At 44.2% G+C, this 21,479-nt stretch overlaps 1 protein-coding gene across 1 annotated transcript in view; it reads left to right on the top strand.

Annotated features, from left to right (window-relative positions):
- The first annotated feature begins 616 nt into the window (after window positions 1-616).
- The window catches only part of LOC8025706 (protein 5NUC), a 165,118-nt gene continuing 144,255 nt past the window's right edge, over window positions 617-21,479 (top strand). Inside the window, exon 1 of the mRNA XM_040208991.3 lies at window positions 617-1,337. Coding sequence (XP_040064925.1) covers window positions 1,134-1,337 — 204 coding nt within the window. The 5' untranslated portion in view covers window positions 617-1,133. The remainder of the gene's footprint in view (window positions 1,338-21,479) is intronic.

Below are 21,479 nucleotides of genomic sequence, written 5' to 3'. Positions count from 1 at the left end.
AGACGTCTGAGCAGCCGGAGTGCTCGAGTAGAGGCGTCTTTGTTTTTCTCATAAAGCACACACATTCTCGTAAAGCACATACACATTCTCATAAAGCACACACATGAGAGGAGAATCCAAGCCGACGCCGGGCATCCCAAACGAATATGTACAATGGTGTACGTGCATTGCAGCCCTATGCAGCGGGGAAAGTAGAAAAGCAAAGACTAGAAGGGCATGGCGGCGATACCATTTTCGGAATGCGAGCCCCTGCGCCGTCCGCTTGGTGAGGCCGGTTTCTTGAGATGGACATAGGCCATTATTATTGTGGGCGCACGTTTGTGTAAATGGGTGTTGTAGCATCAAAAACCCTGATATTGGCGTTCCATTTGAAGTGGGTTCGATTCGTTTGAGTTGGCTCTATATATGTTCTTTTGCCAATATTTCATATTAATATAAATTGAGATGCGCGTATAGCGTATCAAATATCCCTAGACGTACACTCACGCCATATACTAATATAGGTTTGAAAATGGTGTGCCGGAAGAATCCAGAGTAGGGCTGGCCAATAGAGAAAGTCACTTTAAAATCCAAATCCGGAAGTCAAAAGTAACTTTCTCCTCCCGGACGCAGGCGCGGCGTTTGTTGTTCTCGATGTGAAGGCAGCCGTGGCGAGTTCTCCTCTCCCGACTGGATCTTCGTGTTTGCGCTGTAGCGAACACCTGCCGCCGCTGTTTGTGTAAAGCGCGCTGCCTCGCGAAGAGGCATCGTCTGTACCTGTACCCGATGACCGTGAAGGGGCGAAGGTCCCGTTTAGGGCAGCCTATCGCCGTCATCAGGTGCACGCCGGTATGAGCGGCCGCCCTTGCGCCCAGCTGATAGCCGGCGGCGCTTGACCGACTGCTCGTCGCCGCGCTGGCCGCTCGCCGCGGACACCGGCGACTGGTCGATGCCGGCAGCGAAGTTCCAGTCGTCGTTACGTCATCGCCTCTGCTCCTCCCTCCCTCGCTGCGCTCGCCAGTCGGCTCAGGAAGGCAGCGCAGACCGTGGAATTCCCAGCGTACTCCGACGACACAAGCGTCGTTTGTTCGCTCGTAGACGTTGCGGCCGGCTTGAAGCACGCGGCGCCTCATCGAGATTGCAACTGGGAAAGCATGGCTGCGCCGGTGTGCTGGTTGTTGGTTGCGGCGGCGCTTGGCGTCGTTAGCGCCGATGGTGCGGACTTCACGATGACGGTGCTGCACACCAACGACGTGCACGGGCGCTTCGAGGAGATCAGACCCGACGGCACCCGCTGCCCCAAGACCGACGCTGAGAAGGGACTCTGCGTCGGAGGCATCGCGCGCCAGAAGAACCTGGTGAGAAATAATGGCTCCTTCATTTTCCCTCTTTGTTTTCCCGACGCGGTATGGCAGCTTGCAAGTAAAGCTTAATGCCTGCAAATCGGCATAAAATTTGTAGACCAATGCAAATACCTCGGTGTAACCTTCGAGGAAAAATTATATTGGAGATAAAATTGGCATGTTAAGAACATTGAACTAGGGTACAGGTCAGTTAGTTTACTCTTAAGCGAGCCTTGAAATGAATAAATAACCGAGCAAAAAGTTTGTGGCATATAAAGCACTATACTTCGTTCACCCTTAAGCTGAGAATACAGTGGGAGCTACGTGCCCGCCGGACCAATCAGCCTCCTCCCCCTATCGCCTGACTCGGCTCTCTGCTTCTCGGGCGGGAGCGTAATGACGGTGGCGAAAGAGAGGCGGAGGACTGGTCGAAGGAGGACTCAGCTTCCACCGCAGTCCCAGCTTAGGAGGAACATTGTTAGACCCATGCTAACAATATTTGCTTAACAATATGTTATATGGTTAACAGTATGGTACGCTGACAATAATTGGTTTTCCCACACGACCGACGGGCTCAGCAAACTCATGAATATTTTTCGCGAGTTTCTGATAAAAAGTTATTGACAAATCCCATGGAACGCATTTGACTTTCTTTAGATTTCTCGTTGAGTTTCCTGACGAGTTCTTGATGTGCGTCTAAGACATTCGCCACCCAATGTCTAAGCTTCTTTCTTTAATCAAATATTGCTTTTGCTTCTTTGTCGCAGATAAATCACGTCCAAGTCAAGTGACTTTCTTCCGATTTCTTGAGGAGTTTCCTCGCGAGTTTTTGATATATTTGTAGAACATACTCCTTAACGTTTGACAAATGAAGAAACAATATTAGGCGAAGCGTTAAAACGAGAAACACATTTGGGGCAAACTGTTAGCAGGGAAACGAGCCCTCGTTTAATACTATACACAATATGATTGGCTACTCATTGGAATTATCTACCTCTGATAATATCGGAAATGCCGAAAATGCCTCTTAGGAATGAACAATCGCAAAATAGCGCAAGGAAAACTTTATTTGTAACGACCATTGCAACCAGTCTGCAAAACTAAGAAACCAATACTATTTCCAACACTCTCGGAAATAGGGGGTGTAGGAAGGTACACCCCTTCTCCCATATGTAAAAACCCAAAACTACATTTCGACGTTCAGTTCACTGACGTCAAGCTGGCGATACCAACTTTTGTGAGCGGCTTGATAGCTGTTGGATATAGCGTACTAGATAGCTAAGGTGCCGTGCCAATGACTACAAAAAAAAAAAAAAAAAAAAACACTGAGGTTGTGCAGCAGGGCTAAAAACACCCTGATTGTCTTATCTCTAGCCTTCAATACGTACATTAGTTATTTTTGTAAGTTGTAGCGCTTGACTATCAAGCCGCTCGTGAAAGTGGGTACCGCCCTTCGACGTGGGTGGACTGAACTTCGAATTGCTATTTTGGGGTTTTACATATGGGACAAGGGGTGTACCCCCTACACCCCGATTTCTGAGAGCGAAAAGTGGCCTCGGGACGCGACACATCGCACGGATTTTGATGACGCAACGCACGAACGAACGTGACACGTGAATACAACGTGACGGGGTACTTGCCATAAAACAGCAAACACGAATGCAGGTGCCGCATAGCACACGCAGAAATCAACCCTTTGAATCACACTCGACAGCGCTTGAGACGAAGCGCGGTCAAGTTGTACAACCCATCCCGCTGCCCCCATTTTCGAAATGGACATCTGCCAGAGTCTCCCGAAAGCAAGTGCCAAAAAGGCTGGAGGACTTCGAAGTCTGTAGGCAGTTGGACTTGCGACTAACTCCGACCCCGGGCCTACGATCCGGGTCAGCCGGATTGCCTCTTCCTCGTCCTCGCCCCACGCCGTTTCTTTAGGACAAGTTCAGCGCTGGTTCATCGGCAACGCGCGGACTGCCTTTGCCCATGCAACCGGGTGCTTACGTGCTGAACATCCACTAGCCACTGCTGCTGCGAAAAGGGCAGCATCCCGAAGCGCCACTTGCGGAGCCGCGGAACAGCCAGCCCAGGCCTGGCTTGTTCAAGGGAGACCCAGACTCTCGTGTCAGACGCGGCCGCGGAGATGCGTTTCGCGACCCTCGCTTATTTTTTCGACCAGGCGGATTTTTTCGGTCGCTCACCAGTCACCTAGCTGTGTTTGGAGATTTATGTTTGTCCTTTGTCCCTCTTGTTCCCCTTCTCCAGGGATTACTTTCGTCGTCCTCCATGTATACAAGATTGCGCGCGTTTTCCGCTGCGTCCCCCGTTCCCTCCGGGACTGGTGGTCGGAACTCAGAACCGCGGGAAAGATTAGAGTCTGCATCGAGGCTGCGCTCCCTCTCCTCGCTGTTGATTTTGTTAAAAAGCAACTCGAAAGAGGGTGAGGGTGTGCTTGACGTTTAGGCTGCCAATCAGAGCGCCCGTGCGCAGTCTTGTAAACGTTACTGAAAAAAAAAGACAACTGCTTAAAATAAAATTACTTTATTGACAAAAAATATAACTGATTACTGCAATCAATTAGTGAATCATAAACGTGATTTTACCAAAATGTAATAATTATTTTTGTCTTAATTTCTAAACTTTTTAACACGAAATGAAAAATGCATTTCAAAGTGGTGATATTTTTGTATTTTTATCATTCACACTTTGTTAAGCTTCAACGGCAGATGTCGCTTAAAGTTCGTCAGTCATTTTACCACGTTTCCTGGTGAAAACATCTGCTGCGACCCTGAATACCCTCTCGACGGTTGCGCTTGGGGGAAGGGCGGTGTTGTAGCACACAAACGCTTTGCGTACCAGCTCGTAGTTGCGCAGTGCTTCGATAGACGCTTCCAAATACTCTACCCTCCACAGATGGAGTTTAGAATAATATTACACCCCCTTCATGTATGTTGTGGCTGGCGCCGCACCCTTGGTTATAAAGGGTGTTTTAAGCGGGTTAACACCTTTTGTTATTGGGGTGTTAGTAGGGTGCAAACTTCAGGGAGCTTTACGCCCCCTATATTATGTGCAATGAAGTGGAGAGTTGGGCCAGTTGGTTCATTGCAAACAAAAAACTGCGCCAAAAAACACAGGGACACAGACGAAGGGAAACAGTACAATGCGCACTGTCAACTGAAGTTTATTGAAATTTGACGAGTTAATATAGCCAAAAAACCTTGTTAATTTTATCTATTCAGCCCAGGTTTCAAAAGTTCAAACTCATCTGTAGATAAAGATAAGGACGTGTCACTTATACATTTCTTCTCCCTGGTCCTAATTTCAAATGCCTCGTGTAATTCTCGCGACACTTCATCTTTGTATCTAGCCAAAATCTTAGTGTCTTTAAAGGCCGGGGTGCACGACCATCTATTGCAATGAATTGCAAAATGCCCTGAAGGCGTCGTTCTTGTAGAGGCAGCGTGCTCGCGGGTGCGATCATTAACGCACTTGCCCGTCTGGCCCACGTAGGTCATCCCATATGCCATAGGGATTTCGTAGGCGACGCCAGTAGCGCATTCGACTAAGTGCTTATTTCGGTGTTTAGTAGTGCACGGGTCTGAAGACGGCTGTGAATAATTTATCTAGCGACGAAGTCCCGCCACCTTATTGGGTGCTGAAAAAACTACCGGAACATTGTAGTCAACATATAAATAAAACAGCGCAAACGAACACAATGACAAGTAGGAGAAGGGATACAGACACAGCGCTGACTCACGACTTACTCTTTTTCGTCTCTTAAAACACAACCACACAAGAAGACAAGGAAGTAAAAAGAAGAAGAATTCAACATGTAGGACATCTTCACTAATGTGCCATCAAAAGAATTTCTAACAAAAAGTATACCATTACAAAAAAAAAAAAAAAATCAAAGAGGAAAGTAAATAGTAGAGAAATATATAACTATACATTTTTTTCACCTCAGGTCTGAGCAAAGGCAAAACTACAGCGCGAGTCCTAAAGCTTTGTGCGTACCTGTCTCGCGCGCGGCCCTTCTTCTACTTGTCCTTGTGTTTCTTGCGCTACTTTACTTATATGTTTACAATGCACCACCGACTAGCCCACCTCCAAACTTTACTGCGGAACATTGTAGCGCTGGGCTACCTTTTTTTAGTAACATGATCTGGCGGTCTAGTTGATTGTCCATCGTGAGAATATATAGCGCAAAACAACAAGGAAGAAAGGACGAGGGAGACAGAAGGAGCGCTATTTTTAGATTGTGCGTGACATTCTGCACATATGTAATGACAACAGGCCTCGAAGTCGGTCTATCACTGTTCAATTTTTGATTACCTTTAATCGTTTTTTAAGCTTTCTGTCACCTCAATCAAAGATCTAAGCGGAAAAGCAGCCTTCTGCATGCGCTCTATTTGCCCCTCAAAGCTGCCTTGCGCACTCTGCCAACATGACTTTCTGAGGGAAGCCCCCAGGCACGAACACGCCCCTTTTCACAACCTTCGAATGGGCGGAATTAAAAAGGAAGGATGCCCTTCTTTGTTCGAGGCGCATACTTCCAACAAGCATGATCCCCCCAAAACGATGGCTCGAGGTCCCAGAATTGCAGTGTACTTTCTTTTGACAATTCATGCGTTTTTCTGTTTTTGCTGCTTTATATAACAATGTTCTCCAGTATGTAACCCACTTTTTGTTTGTTCCTTTATATAATATTTCTTCAGCAGGATACCCCCACCTTGTGTAATGCCCATAAGGGCCTTCAAGATTTAATAAATGATGATGATGATGCGTAAATGTCAACCCGGAGCAACACAATTTAAACACGTCTAGCATCTGAGATACTTCACAGCTATGGAGCCCCGCCGAGCGGCTGAGGATGAGGAAATCGTCAACGTATCTAAATATCTTAATATTGTCACCGTCCGAAATTTTCAAGGCAATGTTTTTTTCACAGCTGCTCAAAAAAAGGTTACACAAAACAGGTGCAACACTGGACCCGATACAAATGCCTTTTCTTTGCACACAAAGGCTCCCTTCGAAATATACAAACGTGTGTTTTAAGTAAAAACCCAGGAGCTCAAGAAAGCTATCAACATTGATGCCCGAAGAATTCTGGAAGGCAACAACTCCGTTCTGGTCTATGCATAGTCTCACAGCCGAGGATAGAGGTTCATAAGGAATCGAGTGAAACAATTCCTCGACGTCGATGAAAAACCCAGCGCGCATACGTTGCTCCCCTCCCTCAAAAATTCAACGACGTATTCTAAATTCCACACAATGAACGAGCCTTGCAGCTCAGGCGCACACAAATGTTTGCGCAGAAAATTACCCATGCGAAACTGTCAAGCCCCTCTTTCCGTAACAATGGCCTGAAGGGAATTTCAAGCTTATCTGTTTTAGCACTAAAAAATAATTTTACTGCAAAAAACATGAGCTTGAAATTCCCTTCAAGGCCATTGTTACGGGAAGAGGCGCTTGGCAGTTTCGCATGGGTAATTTTCTGCGCAAGCATTTGTGCGCGCTTGAGCTGCGCCCGTTCATTGTGCGGAATTCGGAATACGTCATTGAATGTTTGAGGGAGGGGGGCAGTGTATGCGCGCTGGGTTTTTCATCGACGTCGAGAAATTGTTTTACTCGATTCCTTATGAACCTCTATCCTCGGCTGTGAGACTACGCATAGACCAGAACGGAGTTGTCGCATTCCAGAATAGACCGATCTCACCAGCCAGATCGAGGGAACTTTAGTCTTTAGGCACGTGCGACAACCTCGCTGGAGCTCTGCGCGTGTAGAGCATAAGATGGCACGAGCCCTCGCGTGCACGGTCGCCTGCCTCTTGTGAACTAAAGTTATGGCGGCGTCACGCATGCGCCAAACGCTTACTGAGATCGGTCTATTCTTCGGGCATCAATGTTATTAGCTTTCTTGAGGTCCTGGGTTTTTACTTAAAACATACGTTTGTATCCTTCGAAGGAAGCTTTCATGTGCAAAGAGAGGGCATTTGCATCGGGTTCAGTGCTGCACCTGTTTTGTGTAACTTTTTTTAAGCATCTGTGAAAAAAACAAGAACAGAAAAAAAACACATTGCATTGAAAATTTTGAATGATGACAATGTTAAGATCTTTAGATAAGTTGACGATTTCTTCATCCTTAGGCACTCGGCGGGCTCCATAGCAGTGAAGTATCTCAGTTGCTAGAAGTGTTTAAATTGTGTTGCTCCAGGTTGACATTTACGCATGAATTACCAAAAGAGGGTACACTGCAGTTCTTGGACCTCGAGCTATCGTTTTTGGGAACCTTGTTTATTGGAAGTATGCGCCTCGAACAAAGAAGAGCACCCTTCCTTTTGAATCTGCCCATTCGAAGGTTATGAAAAGGGGCGTAGCCAGTTCGTGCCTGGGGGCTTCCCTCAAAAAGTCTTGTTGGCACAGTGCGCAAGGCAGCTTTGAAGGGCAGATAGAGGGCCTGCAGAAGGCTGCTTTTCGGCTGAGATCTTTGGTTGAGGTGGCAGAAAGCTTAATAAAAAGATTGAGGGTAATTAGAAATCAAACAGCGATAGACCGACTTTGAGGTCTGTTATCATTCCATATATGCACAATGTCACGCACAATCTAAAAAAGGTGGCCCAGCGCTGTAGTTCGGTAGTTTTTTCAGCGCCCAATAAGATGGCGGGACTTTGTCGCCAGATAAATTCTTCACAGCCGTCTTCAGATCCGTGCACTACTAAACACCGAAATAAGTACTTACGTCGAATGCACCACTGGCGTCGTCAACGAAATTCCCATGACGGGATGACATCCGTGAGCCAGACGGGCAGGCGCGTTAATGATCGCACCCGCGAGCACGCTGTCTCCAGAAGAACGACGCCTTCAGGGCATCTTGCAATTTTCGTAATAGATGCTCGTGCACCCCGGCCTTCAGTGACACTAAGATTTCGGCTAGGTACAAAGATAAAGTGTCGCGAGAACTACACGAGGCATTTGAAACTATAGACCAGGAAGAAGAAATGTATAAGTGACACGTCCCTATCTCTATCTACAGATGAGTTTGAATTTTGAAAACATGGGCTGGATAGGTAAAATTGACAAGGTTTTTGTGGCTATATTAACTTGTCAATATTCAATAAACTTCAGTTGAGAGTGCGCCTCGTCCTGTTTCCTTTTGTCTGCGTCTTTGTGCTTTTTAGGCGCGGTTTTTATATTAGCTGGATGCAGGGAAACCATTAATTTCAACAATGCGTTTTGGTTATTGATACAACGTCTCATTGATGCATGCCTTCTTTTCACGGTCACTATACTGTCACATAGAATGGGGCCTTTTTAGACTTCGTTCGGTTAGTCCCAATAAAGATTTAATAAACAACTGGCATAAAGTTAAACATTAAAATACACACATAAGAAATTAGACTTTGGGGGAAATAATTTTAACCTAAGGAAACTTTCCCTGCCGTCCTCCCTGACCACACACACCCTCAGCAGGGGCCCCAACCACAGCCAAACTCGACAAACAAGGTTCCCCAAAAAGGCGGGCGAGCCGAACTCCTCCACCGCCGTAAGGGGGACCAAGTTTCCGAGCTAGCGGGCGGACGGCTCCACAGCCGAAGGGGGGTCGGACGTGCAGGTTGGTTTTCCAGAGGCAGGGTGATGTCCAAGGCTTGGTATCCAGGAGCCAAGTCTTTTACGGTTGGTTGGTTAATACGTTTATTGAATATCTGCCTTCTGGCTGGAGGGCCTCAAGGTAGGCGGGGGGATAAGGGAGGGGGTGGGGGGAGGGGGGGGGGGGGGAAGTGAAGGGTGATGATGATTAGATGAACCTACCGACCCCGGAGGATCGCCCTTCGGTGGCCGCTTATATTGAGTTCAGCAGCATTCTGGGGTCCTCCAGTTCACCAATCAGAGAGGTTTGGAAGGACCAATCAAGAGGGGTTTTCTTAGCACCAATCAAAAGGCTCGGAGCCCAAAGCAAATACGAACATTCCAAAAACACGCGCATATACGAGACAGAACACATTCCAAACGAAGCTCACAAGAGCAGCCATAAGCAACAGAAAGCACATTCGTACGTAGACGAAGAAGTTACACATACACAGCGCAAAACCACCTCGGAAGTAGATATCCCAAATGCAGACATACGCAAGACAAAACGTTTCCAACGCGGGGTTCTGTAAACTAAGTGTAGCGTTACAGCGTTCACGTTCGCCCCCATTCGGGGCCCCCCGACTCCGGTGGAAGCCATGAGCCGTCCCGTGTAGACGGAAAGAACTCTCGGAGAAGGCAAAAACATAAAGTGAAGCTAGACTAAATACTCGCGCGAGCAACACTTCGCGACAATACACTCAAAGTCAAATCTTGGAGTGAAATCAGGGAAAGTTCTAGGTAAGGAAATAATAATTTGACTAAGGTAGAATGACTGCCGGTTCTTACCATGAGGGGTGCAACATACGAGGACAAGGTATCGTTAAGCTGTTCGTAGCTGTCGAATGTTCAGGCACAAGCGTTTTAAAGTCGTCATTCCAGTACTGGCCAAGGACTATCGTTTCAACAAAGAAAGATTGGAAGTTGGGCATAGATAATATCTGAAATATATCCAAATAAGAAGTAACCGGTTCGTAGTAAACAGTAGGTAGCATTCCTTTAAAATGTTTTTTTTTTACTTTGCACCTCCATAATTTCGAGCATTTTCCCAAAACATTTTATACTACAGGAGAGTGCCATATGCCAACGAGGGAACTATAAGCATTCAGAAATTAAAAAGGAAGGAACGTCTTGATTGTATACATTAACAAAAGGGTGCTACTGAACTTAGAACACAGTCCTGCAAGGTGTGAATTCAAGGATATATCAGAATCGGAAATAACACCTCGATATTTCAGTGTGTCTGAGAGAAATATTGGGGTACAATGGCAGGTGACACAATGTGAGCTATAGAGGTATAGATGAATATTTTGGTCAACAACTTTAAGGGGATTGCGAAAACATACCAATTTTCCTATCGAAGAATTTATATCGGTAAGAGTATGGGGCCATCCAGGCATTAGTTCTTAAGAACGTTCCTGGGGCATTCCCGTTTCCCTTGAATAGGAGAGATGACTCGTTAACGACTTTCTGGCACCGAGAAAGCAGGCATAAAAACAGATTAATTTCGAAACCTAAATTCAAGTCGTCAGATAGTAAATCAAGAAGGGGGAATTCTGTCCCACGTACCGGCACAAAACCGTATTGGGTGGAATATAATGTTATATTTGTCTAGAAAATAAGACATACAAATGAAAATAACGTTTTTCAATATTTTAGCAGGGTATGTGGAACAGATATCGGCCGATAGCTTTCTACCTAGCCACGGTGACTTCTCTTAAAGAGAGGTTTAACAATGCCAGTCTTTTAATTTAATTGGTGTAGATATTTACTCAATTCTTGTATTGAACATAATAAAAAATGTGTCTTGTAAGTGCCTAATATTTCAATGAATATCGCTAAGTCAGATCCCATTGTAAATCAGTAATTGGTTTGAAGCCTAATATTATTGATTTCAGGTCGTGAATTGTCATTTGAGGACGAAATGCGAAAGCTGAGTTTGGAGTGGGGAGAGAAAAAGACGACGTAGCGCTTTGTCGGGATCTTCCTGACAACGAAGCAAATGCGTTGTTGAAATTACCGACCGTAGCCAGCGACACAGGCCCCAGGGCGTTGTCGAAATTTTGTACGCGCGGGGACGGAAACTCCATGTAACTCGTTGATCAACAGTCAGGTTTTAATCGGGTTGGATCTACGCTCCGAGAACTGCTTGTGAAAGTACAGCCGTTTAGCCGAGCGAATTAGCCCGCTGACACAGTCCCGGACGGTTCTGAATTCGGCTATAAGGCCGGAGTTGTGGCGACCGACGGCATCGCTTGAAGGCAGTTTATTAAAGTTTTGCAGCACCCAGTATTTTGTTATTTAACCAGTTTAGATTCTTTTTTGCTTCAGTGTAGTCATTTTTGTGAGGCAATACGAGAATGGGACACGGATTGGTTAAATGAATGCCAGTTGTGAAATTGATAAACATCAACAATTTTAACCCGTTGATTTTTGTTGGAAACTGGTAACAATGCATCTCCGTGGAATTCCAAATGATATCCTATAAAATAAGTGTCCGATAAATTGTGTGAGATGACTGCTGCGCTTGTTGACGCCGAAGATCTTAAATTAATATGGCAATCGATGATATGAAAAAATATCTCTCCCAGGAAATCCTCTCTTGCAGGGCTGAGAATAGCGGGTTCTATTCTGTCATCTGCAAAATAGTTGGATATACACAAATCAGTGCTTTTGAAGGTTTCGTTATGTCAGTGATTAAATCACCTACAATACGGAGGGTCGAATTATCAGGCAAAGTTTGGATACAGTGTTGCATGTAGGAAAGAAAATCATACTTATTTTCAGAAAGCTGTCTATAGGAAACTAGCAAGTGCAAATGATGGAATGAAGTTAGTATTTTCTCAGATGATGGGAATGTTAACTTTATCTCCGGAAAAGAAAACAATTCGATTTTATAAATTTCGCAAGATCACCACCGCGCTTTTTGACAGGTGTATAAAAATAGCTATTAAACACCGACCAAAAAAATTGCATCGTTATTAGGAATATTAATTTTAGCGAGCACAAACAAATAGGCGATTGGACACACGCAGTCAGTGACTTGCTGAAATTCCATCCAGTGCTTTCGAACGCTCCGGATATTAACATGTAATAATGTGAAATCGATGCCCTTGTCTTGGAAGTGTCTTTAAATGATTCTAAGGTTTGAGCTAAAAAACAGCTCATAGACGCCTCGGTGGTTTGCTCCAGTGCACCAGTGTTTATGATCCGAAGGAGCGGAAAACCCTGGATTTTATTTTTGCGAAAAAGTTACCGCACTGCACCCATACACAATTGAAACTTTTTTGTTTTCCACAAGTTCGCGCCCTCAAAAAGAACTTTCTGTTGGCTTCTGTTAAGTTATGAGTAAAGTATATCCTAGGTTGAGAATCGTCCTGACGCATGGAACAGAGGCGTCCACGGCAAGCCATCCCGCGTTCTTTTTGGGAGATTGTGGAGAAGGATGGAAGGGACTGCACCAGTTTCTGCCGGCAGTCGATGAGCCGCCACCATATACGCGGGTTCAAAGCCCTCCAAGCCCAGTTGTCCTGCAAGGTTTGTCTTCGTATTCACGATGTTTTCCTGAGCCGAAACTGGTATTCCGTGTTTCTTTAAGTTAGAGAGACAGTTTGCTTAATCTGACTTATTGTGGTTTCATTCGAGCTGTCGGATTTCACATGTCTGCTCTGCTACGACAGATCGCAATGTGATCGTTTCACATTGAAGTCCTTGGGTAATTTTGTCTTTGGTCTTTTCTGACAACCCTAGCGGATCATATGAAATGTAGAATTCAAGTCTTCATCTCACTGATGGTGAGCCGCATTGTCTCAACTGTCTCCTTCAGTGATAAAAGCGCATCGATGCTTGGGTGTAGCTCGTGTAGAGCAACAAAACTATCCTTCCACAAAAGTAGAATGTCGAGTTTTTGATTGACAGCCGAGAGTGCTACACGAACGAGCTTAACTTGACCTGAGATGGCATAAGCTCGCCTTCAGTGGTAGACTTTGTGGCCCCTCCCCCACAGGCTAGACAGCTCTTTTTCTCAGGTTGTCATGCGGTCATACAATCAAAGGTGCTTTCAAATAATACCAGAGCACTTCTTTCCAAATGATATGCTTTCGTGATATCTACACATTTTATAAAACGACCGTCATTTGGCGTAGATTCGGAACAGAGAGCACAAATCATCGGTGCAGCCATCATCACGACGAAGAAGTTGAAGGTAAAAATACCAAGTTATATCCAAATAAGAGAAAAATAGACGGTTCCAGACCGAACCGAAAAAGTGAAACTACAGTTAGCGCTGAACATACAACCAGCCCCCAAGTTTCATCGTTTCCGATGTGCTCCGAAATTCCAGGCGCTATGTGTATGCGTCCCTCGACGCTTGTGTGCTCCATGTGTCTTCCTTTCTTGTCCTGTTCTTTGTGCGCTGCTTTTAATCACGTCTAGAAAAATGACCATATACGCCCCAGATGACCTCTTCCAAATTGAACGGATCGAAACGACGTCCCTAAACGACCTGCACTCAATGAAACCATTAAAAGTGGGGCAAATATCCCACTACGGAAAATGGGAACGTCCGCCACACAAAGATTTCTTCTCTCTTCTTTCTTTCTTAAGTTTTGTCTTTACATTTAAGTGCCTCATAAGTAACTATGATGGTTTTGTTTTTTGTTGCACTCAAACGTGATAAAAAATAATTTCGTGCTTACAAGGAAAAAACAACAAAATAACAACAACAACAAAACAAAACGAAAACCTTTTTTCTTCTAGGATAAAAGGTTAAAAAGAATTCGGGAAAACCTTCTTCTACCTCTCCCCACTTGAGCAGAACGAACGCTGGAGAGGAGGAGGCCTCCTTTCTGATGTTCGCTCTGCGAAGGTGGAACGAGGAAGGAGGAGCATGCCCTGAACTCTTAACCTGCCACCAACAATAGTGGAACGTAAATGTTCCAATATTCCAATTGGGTCGCAGGCTTTAGTTGATTTAGTTGGTACATATTCGTGACAGGGGAGCTTGAATTTACGGGAACAAACGTAGAAAGGACGGGACAAGACAAAACCAGCTCAATACTTCCGCAAAAATAAATAATTTCGCCGTAATTTTATTTCTTAATTTGACCGTTTCTTGGCGAGCTTCCGGGCTTTCTTTTGAAAGTGTCGCAAATTCATTTTCTCTGCCTCTTTCTTTTTACGACGACACGGATGGTGCCGATGTATACTAACTGGCTGAGGCCAGGGGCCGTCGTGAATCGTGGCGTGTGAGCACACGACGCGTGTGAGCTTGCGAGCTTCGATGGCGGACCAAGTGATTGACAGGTGGTCAACTATAGCTGCCCGAGTGCACGCTCCAGATGACAGCAGACCTGAGTCAGCTGCGGGAAGAAAGCAAGACCGCATTCAAAAGCCCCGAAGAGCCCACTCGGTCGACAGAGTGTCGGTTCTGAGGAGGGATCACTCCAGTCTCCTAACCTCACTAGGAAAACAAATCTGGCTTATTAACCTTTTCCGTCTTGGGCTGGTACGAGGTGGGAACTGTCGAGCGGGACATATGCGTTCAAATAGGAGAGAAGCTTGGATGATGCTGCTTCTCATGTACCAACGCCTAAATCAATAAACAACTCTCTGGTGTCTGCATAGTCCAGATTGAACGCGACTAATAGAGACCGAAATCAGTATTGTATTTTGTACTAAGGTGTATATTAACAACAAAACGTGTAATTTGATGCGGAAGGCTCTATTAAACCACCCGAAATTGTGCACTCCTATTCTTGAGAGCTTTGTGTGAAGTTTATACCGTTTAGCAGTGTTAATCACTGTACTATATATAAAAAAAAAACATTCACGTATATTTACATTGTTGTGTGCCCCCCAAAAGGCAAACAAATTGCTTAGCAAGCACGCGGCAATGTTGCGAGAAGATGAATTTTTAAACAGCCGCTTTTCAGCTCAAATATTGAGCGGAATTTGTCGTCAGACAAATTATCTTAAAGCCTAGACGCCAGACAAATAATCTTAAAGTCTAGGCAAGGCAAATGATCTAAGACGAAGAGAACATATTAGACATCTGAGAACGATACAGTTATACAGGGCGTGATAATTGGAGGTACTCAACATCACAACCAACGACCCTTTCGAGGAATATCTTGCCACTGAAGAATTGGCCTGACACTAAAACATCAGAGGTTTGGATGGTCACGTCATAAAGTCACTCTTGCTTGAAATTGTATAATTTCTGAGCTCGAGATATATTTCTATACAAAGCGTCGTTTTTGAGATTGGTAACGGCAAAAATAAAATATAATAGTGCCTGGTAATTTTTTTTTTGGTCTTGTTTACAAAGGAAACACTATTTTTGATATGGTGAAGAAAATTGCTCCGTTTTATTTTAAAGGACACGCAATTCGTGAGGAATATTTTGTAATGTTTTTATATAACACGTCTATCACCAAAGCAACTTAAAAAAAAAAAAAAGAATTTTGTAGCGAATATTTTTTTTTTTCATTTTGAGAGCCATTTGAGTGATTCCAAAACTGAAGTACTTTTCGTGGTCGACGTCTCGAAGTAGAAGCTAATTTAGAAATCGCTTTTAAGTTAAAATGTGTTTCGCGACGTTTATATTGCGCTACAGGATTTTTTTTTTCGTGGGAAGTTTCGCTTGGAGCATACAAGCCGTATCGTAAAAAATATTCGTGAACGCAAAAAATAAGACCTGCCGTAATCTTTTATATTCCCGCTGTTTCCCATAACTTCAAAAAACTAGCGGAACGTTACGACGTTCAGGTCGTCTTTTCAGCCCCTAATAAGCTCTCTGCGTTATGAAAAAAAATCAGTGATGCCGAGGAGGGGGGGGGGGGGGGGGGGGAGAGAAGAGAGAGAGAGAGTGAAGAATGTGGGAAAACAACAACATTAGAACAAGTTAGTGGAATGTCGAACCGATGTTGTTTATGACATACCGCTTTCCTGCGGTGGCTCCTACGTAGGCTAAACAGGCCGTAGTGTGAATGATCGCACGAGAGAGCACGCTACCTCCTTAAAACAGTCACCGTCTGGGCATTTGGCTCCGCATTGCAGCCGATCTGTGTGTACACCAGCGTTCGACGAAATTGCTATCCTTTGGCGTTAAAGCAAAACGATTACCAGGGAAATACATGAAGCGTACGTTATAAAAACAAAAGGGTGCAGATAAGTGTATCAGTGGACCTTCAACGACCCTGAATGATAAAGAGCGTTTATTTTTAGGTTAAGAGTGGGCACGTGCAAAATGACGTGGGGTGTTTTAAAGTGTATTTAAGACAGTGTTTTTTGAAATAAAAATTCGATAGTGAGTGCGCCTCGTGTTGTCGTCTTCTTTCCACATTGTTTGGCGCTTTTCCTCCGTACAATGAATAAGCAGCTGGCCCAACTCACCATTTTGTTCTATCCAGGAACTTGAAAAATGTTTTCTTAGAGTAAAGGGCCTCTTTAATTTCTTGGATCTGTACGTTCGGGCAGCAGGTAAGTGTTTGTTCGCATGCTGCCAAGAGGAAGAACTAAGTATTACAATTACCATCGGATAAACATACCTTCGTTCGCTGCATACGCGTAAATAAATTTTAATCGGATTTTCTTTAGAGCAGTTTCACGTTTATGTAGGTGAGCTGTCAGAAATCCCGACGACACACGCTAGTGCGCATATTCAGAACAGTCAAAAGCTACAACCTCGGTAGTGCTTGTCATACACTCTAAAAAAAAGGGAGGAGAAAGGGAGGAAAAGAACGATGTTCCTCCCTGTCGCCAACGGAAGGGAGGAAATTGCCCTTGTTCCTCCCTTTCACCGATCCACATGCAGCGCGACCTAGCGGTGCTTGAAAAAGGGACGAAAATTCCTCCTCTATATTCGTGGCGGCAGCGGCGGTCGAACCGCCGCTGCCACCGCAAACATGTTTAATGGCGGTGACGGCAACTTGAGCGCTTGGTAGCTTGGTTGCCATCACCTCCGCGAGAAACGTATACTCTTGAAATAAAGCGTACGCACCATACAGCGAAAGGTAATCCGTGAGGCGTATATTTCAGTTCTGTATAAAACAGAACAGCATATCCAGTCGATAGGAACGAGCACTGCGTTGCGGCGAGCGACTCCGTCCGACACACGCTGTAGTCCGTCCACATCGGAAAAACGACCGGCTTGCGGGAACACGCGTTTTTCAAAAACCATATCCCCGCACAAGAAACGACACTGCAATGACGATTCGGGGAAGGGACGAGGCAACGGATCCGGAAAGCAAGGTCAACTGTGCATTCGGGAAGAGTCCACTTGGAAGAAAGGGTAGTACAGACATTCCATTCTCTTTGCGGGGCAAAGTGCGGGCGGAGGGCAGATCCGCGGGCTTGAAGAAACGCATGATTCGACAGAGCCAACGGTTCACCGCTGCTTCTTTTTAGCTTGCGCTTCGCCCCCATCTCCTCCTACATGTCAAAACTCGCACTAAAAAAAAAAAAAAAAAAAAAAAAAAAAAAAAACTATGTTTTTTACGTTTTTTTTTAAAATTCGGCTGGCTTAGTCTATTACCACGCGGTCCCTTTTGTGTCGCGAAACGAGCGCAGCTAACCCGGCGTAACAACCTGGATCTCAAACTCGTCGCAAACGTACTGGACGTACTTATAAAGGAAGCAAACATGAACACAAGCACTCGATAATAAATTTAAATACTATTTAGATAGAGACATGAATAGGAGATTACTAACAATTGCTTTACGAACCTCTATTTTAGCTTTAGTGTCCGAAAGAGTTCCGTTGCGTTAGCTCTCGGAACGCTATATTCTGCACCGGGCTGCACACGTTCTACTAGAAACGAAAACGCGGCTCCGCTACAGTATATATCGCGGAAGCCATAACGGATCGCGTATGGAGTTGCGGGAGTGACTAAACGATCTATAAAACTCTCAACATGGGCTTTTTAACTTTCTGACTCGGGCAATGTGATGTTTTCAAGCGGTTGCATTATATCACCAAAGACAGTCTTATTTTAGTTGTCTGCTGATGATACCAAAGTCATGGTTCGTGCGCCTTTATCACGCCCGGCACTTACTTTTTATAGCAAAAACGCTCCAGATTAGTAAATTAAAACAATTCTAAATTTCTGTAACACCGGCGACAAAGCATGAACCAAGATATCTTCTCTGCTGTTTCAAGAAGTCTTGTTAAAATCAGTAATATTGTTTAATGAAAATCCCTTGAACTTGTGCAACAATTAAATGATTAATTACCCCACCAAAACTGAAAATAATTACACTGGCACTGAACACCGCAATCAAGCAATAGCTTGATTGCAATGTTTAACACAGCATTTCAGCACTGCATTGTCAAGATAATTCATCGAACTTATTCAGAAGAAAATTATTTAATTTTAGTTAATTAGCCTAATGATCTACATTTGCTTTGCTCGGGGTGTTGAATTAAGAGATGGGGGCTATTCCACAAGACAATTCAAATAATGTATTAAGTAAGAGTAATATTTACTCCACCTTTCCGTGTTTATGTGCCAAATGAGAGCAGTCACCGAAAAAGTCGGATTCAAAAATAAGACTGCCATATATAGAGGTAGTGCGAACTTGGCGTACGTAGAGAAACGAAGGGGCCCGGTGTTGCTGCGTTGTTGCTGTTGTGTGCGTGGTTGATCTGCGTGTGTTCCGTGTATTATGTATGTTCAGTGATGTATGTGCGTCTCAACTATGTAGCGTTCGAAAGTCGGCGAAACCTAAAAAAGAGAAAAAAAAAAACGCCTCTCAGACTTTTTTTTTCCCCCCGTTTTGAGCGCCATCTGTTGAAAGCTATATCACTTACACGAGGGGAGGAAGTTTCCTCCATTGAGAGAAAAAAAGGTGGCAATTTTCCTCCCTTCTTAGGGGAACAAATTTCCTCCCCGTTTTGTAGGAGGAAATTTCCTCCCTTTATAGAGCAATATAAGGGACATGCGAGTTCCTCCTTTAAGGGAGGAAGTACTACTCCCTTTTTTTTTAGAGTGTAGAACTGTCACCTTTAATTGTGGTCAAGCTGCGTAATAGAGGGAAAAAAAATTAGGAAGCCTACTCAAGTCGTAAATTTTTAGACATTTTAGGAATATAAAATCGTTGTATAATTTAATCTAACTTCTTTACCTACACGAACAAAATAGTACTAGCTAGCCGTAATTTGTAGCTACGCACCGCTAGATGTTTCATGGCACAGGGCTAGCAGGTGCACTCCGAGACTCCTGGATCGTCTCCTTTCTCGCAAAGTGCTTGGGAAAGTTCACCGACGCCTTCCACAGAGAGAGCCGGGCCAATTCCGAGTCTGAAAACAATGACTAGATTCTAAGAAGCTGTCTGCGCCGTGGCACTTAGAACGACGTTCTAACAGGCTCGGTGTCACAACGGAGACTATCGTTTTTAGACATAATACCAGCGTCGTCATTTGCCGAGCTATTTCACTCGATAGCACCGATTGAGTCTCTCATGTGCTTGGCGGAAAAGTAGACCGCTGTATATGGAGGGCGTTGTGTATCATGCCGTCAATTGTATATAAGCACATCATCATCGGAGTGTTCAGCGTCCACCCCCGTGCTCAAAGCTACGCAAAAAAAAAAACAAAAAAAAAAAAAAACGAAGGCTTTACGGTTTGCGCACAATCGCTACAGTTTGATGTATTCAATATCCGAATTATATGTCCTGTCAGGAGTGCGTGATCTAGCGACGCGACGAAAAATAGATCGACTTCAGTTTCTTTTTGATAGTGTTCATGGTAATCTGCAACTGTGCCTGACCGATTATTGAGAAATTGACGAAGCTACAAGAAATAAACACAAAGAAACAATTATCGATTCATTGCGTAGATCCCCATTGTTTGAATCGTCCTTTTTTCGTAACACAAAATGCGAATGGTCTAATTTTTAATTAAAACTTGTTGTTGGCCTAGTTGGTTCATGATGCAGTCTAGAGGGTTTTTGCGCGACAGAAGGGACAATCACAAGCGAGTAGACACGGACAAGCGCTTGTCCGTGTCTACTCGCAAGCGATTGTCCCTTCTGTCGCGCGAAAAACCTCTAGACTGCGTCTAATTTTCGCAGTAGTGTTCTCAATTCAGAATCACTGACCATTTTTAAAGACGCACTACTCAAACATTTCTTTGTCAGTTATTTTGCCTGTATAGCATTGGAATGTTTTTTTTTCATTTTTGTTTTATGCATTTTCTGTCATGGCGTTTATATAACAATGCCGACAGTATGGACAAAAATAAATAAATATTGTTACTTGCTGCGGCGGCCGGTAACATCGGCCGGTAGCAGCACGTAGACGCTCAAGATTTTGGGGTTTATTGTCTTGCCATCCAGCCTTAAAGCAAAGTGCTCAAAGACATAAGAAATTTGAACGTACGCTATTAAGGAAAACGTTATCTGGTTCCACAATTGCTTAACTCGGTGGTTCTCAACCATCAATGTTTCGCGGACCCCTTCTGGATATCAGATGATATCTGTTGAGGGGAGTAAAAAGGTATAAGTTAGATATAATAATGATATAAAAATGGATATAACAGGCCTAGTGTGAGGTAAATTTCTCTTATTGACATACAAAAAAAAAAAAAGAAACTCGCCAGAAAATTGAAAAATTTCTTATTTACGGTATTTGAAAAAAGACGACTTTTATTGCCGGGTTTGACTGATGAGGCAGGGCTGCGCGGACTCCTAGAATGCCTGCGCGGACCCCAAAGTCTCCGCGGACCCCCATTTAAGGACCACTGGCTTAGCTAATGCTATTTGAACGTGACGTGTTTTCTCTGAGGATCCGGATTATTGTATTATATCAGCTTGCCCACGCAAGTTCACACTTAATGTTCAATCCGAAGGGCGCAAAAGGCGCAGAGCATCGGCACGTGTTAACCGGCTGCGCGGGTAATAAATTAGTATTTACTAAGTTCACCGTATTTAGTTGTTACATAATTCTTCAAAATTATGCTAATTAAAATGCTAAATATCCAGAGTTAGAAGCGTCTGGCAGGCCGCGGTTTTAGAGGCGACCTATATGAATCGAAGTGCTTCATTTCGCGTGTCGTGTTGAAATTATTTTTAGAATTGTGAGGAAGACGTGGCTAAGTTTGTATTACCTATTTCGTAATATCTGTTATATTTTGTCCTATTTGTACCGTTTCACTGAAGCCAGCATTCCTGGGGTTTAGAGTCAAGGCGGAAAAAAGAATATGTTAGTGCTTTAGCCGGAAGTTAGCCAGCCCCAATGGACCTCTGGTGTCTCAACTGTAGATGAGCAATTTAGCCAGTGCAGTACAACCGCTAGCCTGGGGTCTTTAACGTGCACCACGCAGTAGTGACACACGAGCTCACGTCGGTACGGTTTGGATAGAAAAACTGTTATTTTAAGTAATTCCTCCAGGTAGAGAGCAAGTTATTACAACCAATAATTATATTATGCAATCTTGTGATTTTCACTCTTAAGGATAATCAATATGGACATCAAACTAAAATAAAATCTGGCATTAGAAACAAGCCAAGTCAAATATTTCAAAATTTTAGATTTTAC

This window comes from Ixodes scapularis, unplaced genomic scaffold (assembly GCF_016920785.2).
Source record: "Ixodes scapularis isolate PalLabHiFi unplaced genomic scaffold, ASM1692078v2 PGA_scaffold2__306_contigs__length_199485367, whole genome shotgun sequence".
NCBI lineage: Eukaryota > Metazoa > Arthropoda > Arachnida > Ixodida > Ixodidae > Ixodes > Ixodes scapularis.
Note: the sequence above shows the minus strand (reverse complement) of the source record. Positions and strands in the feature narration are given on the sequence as shown.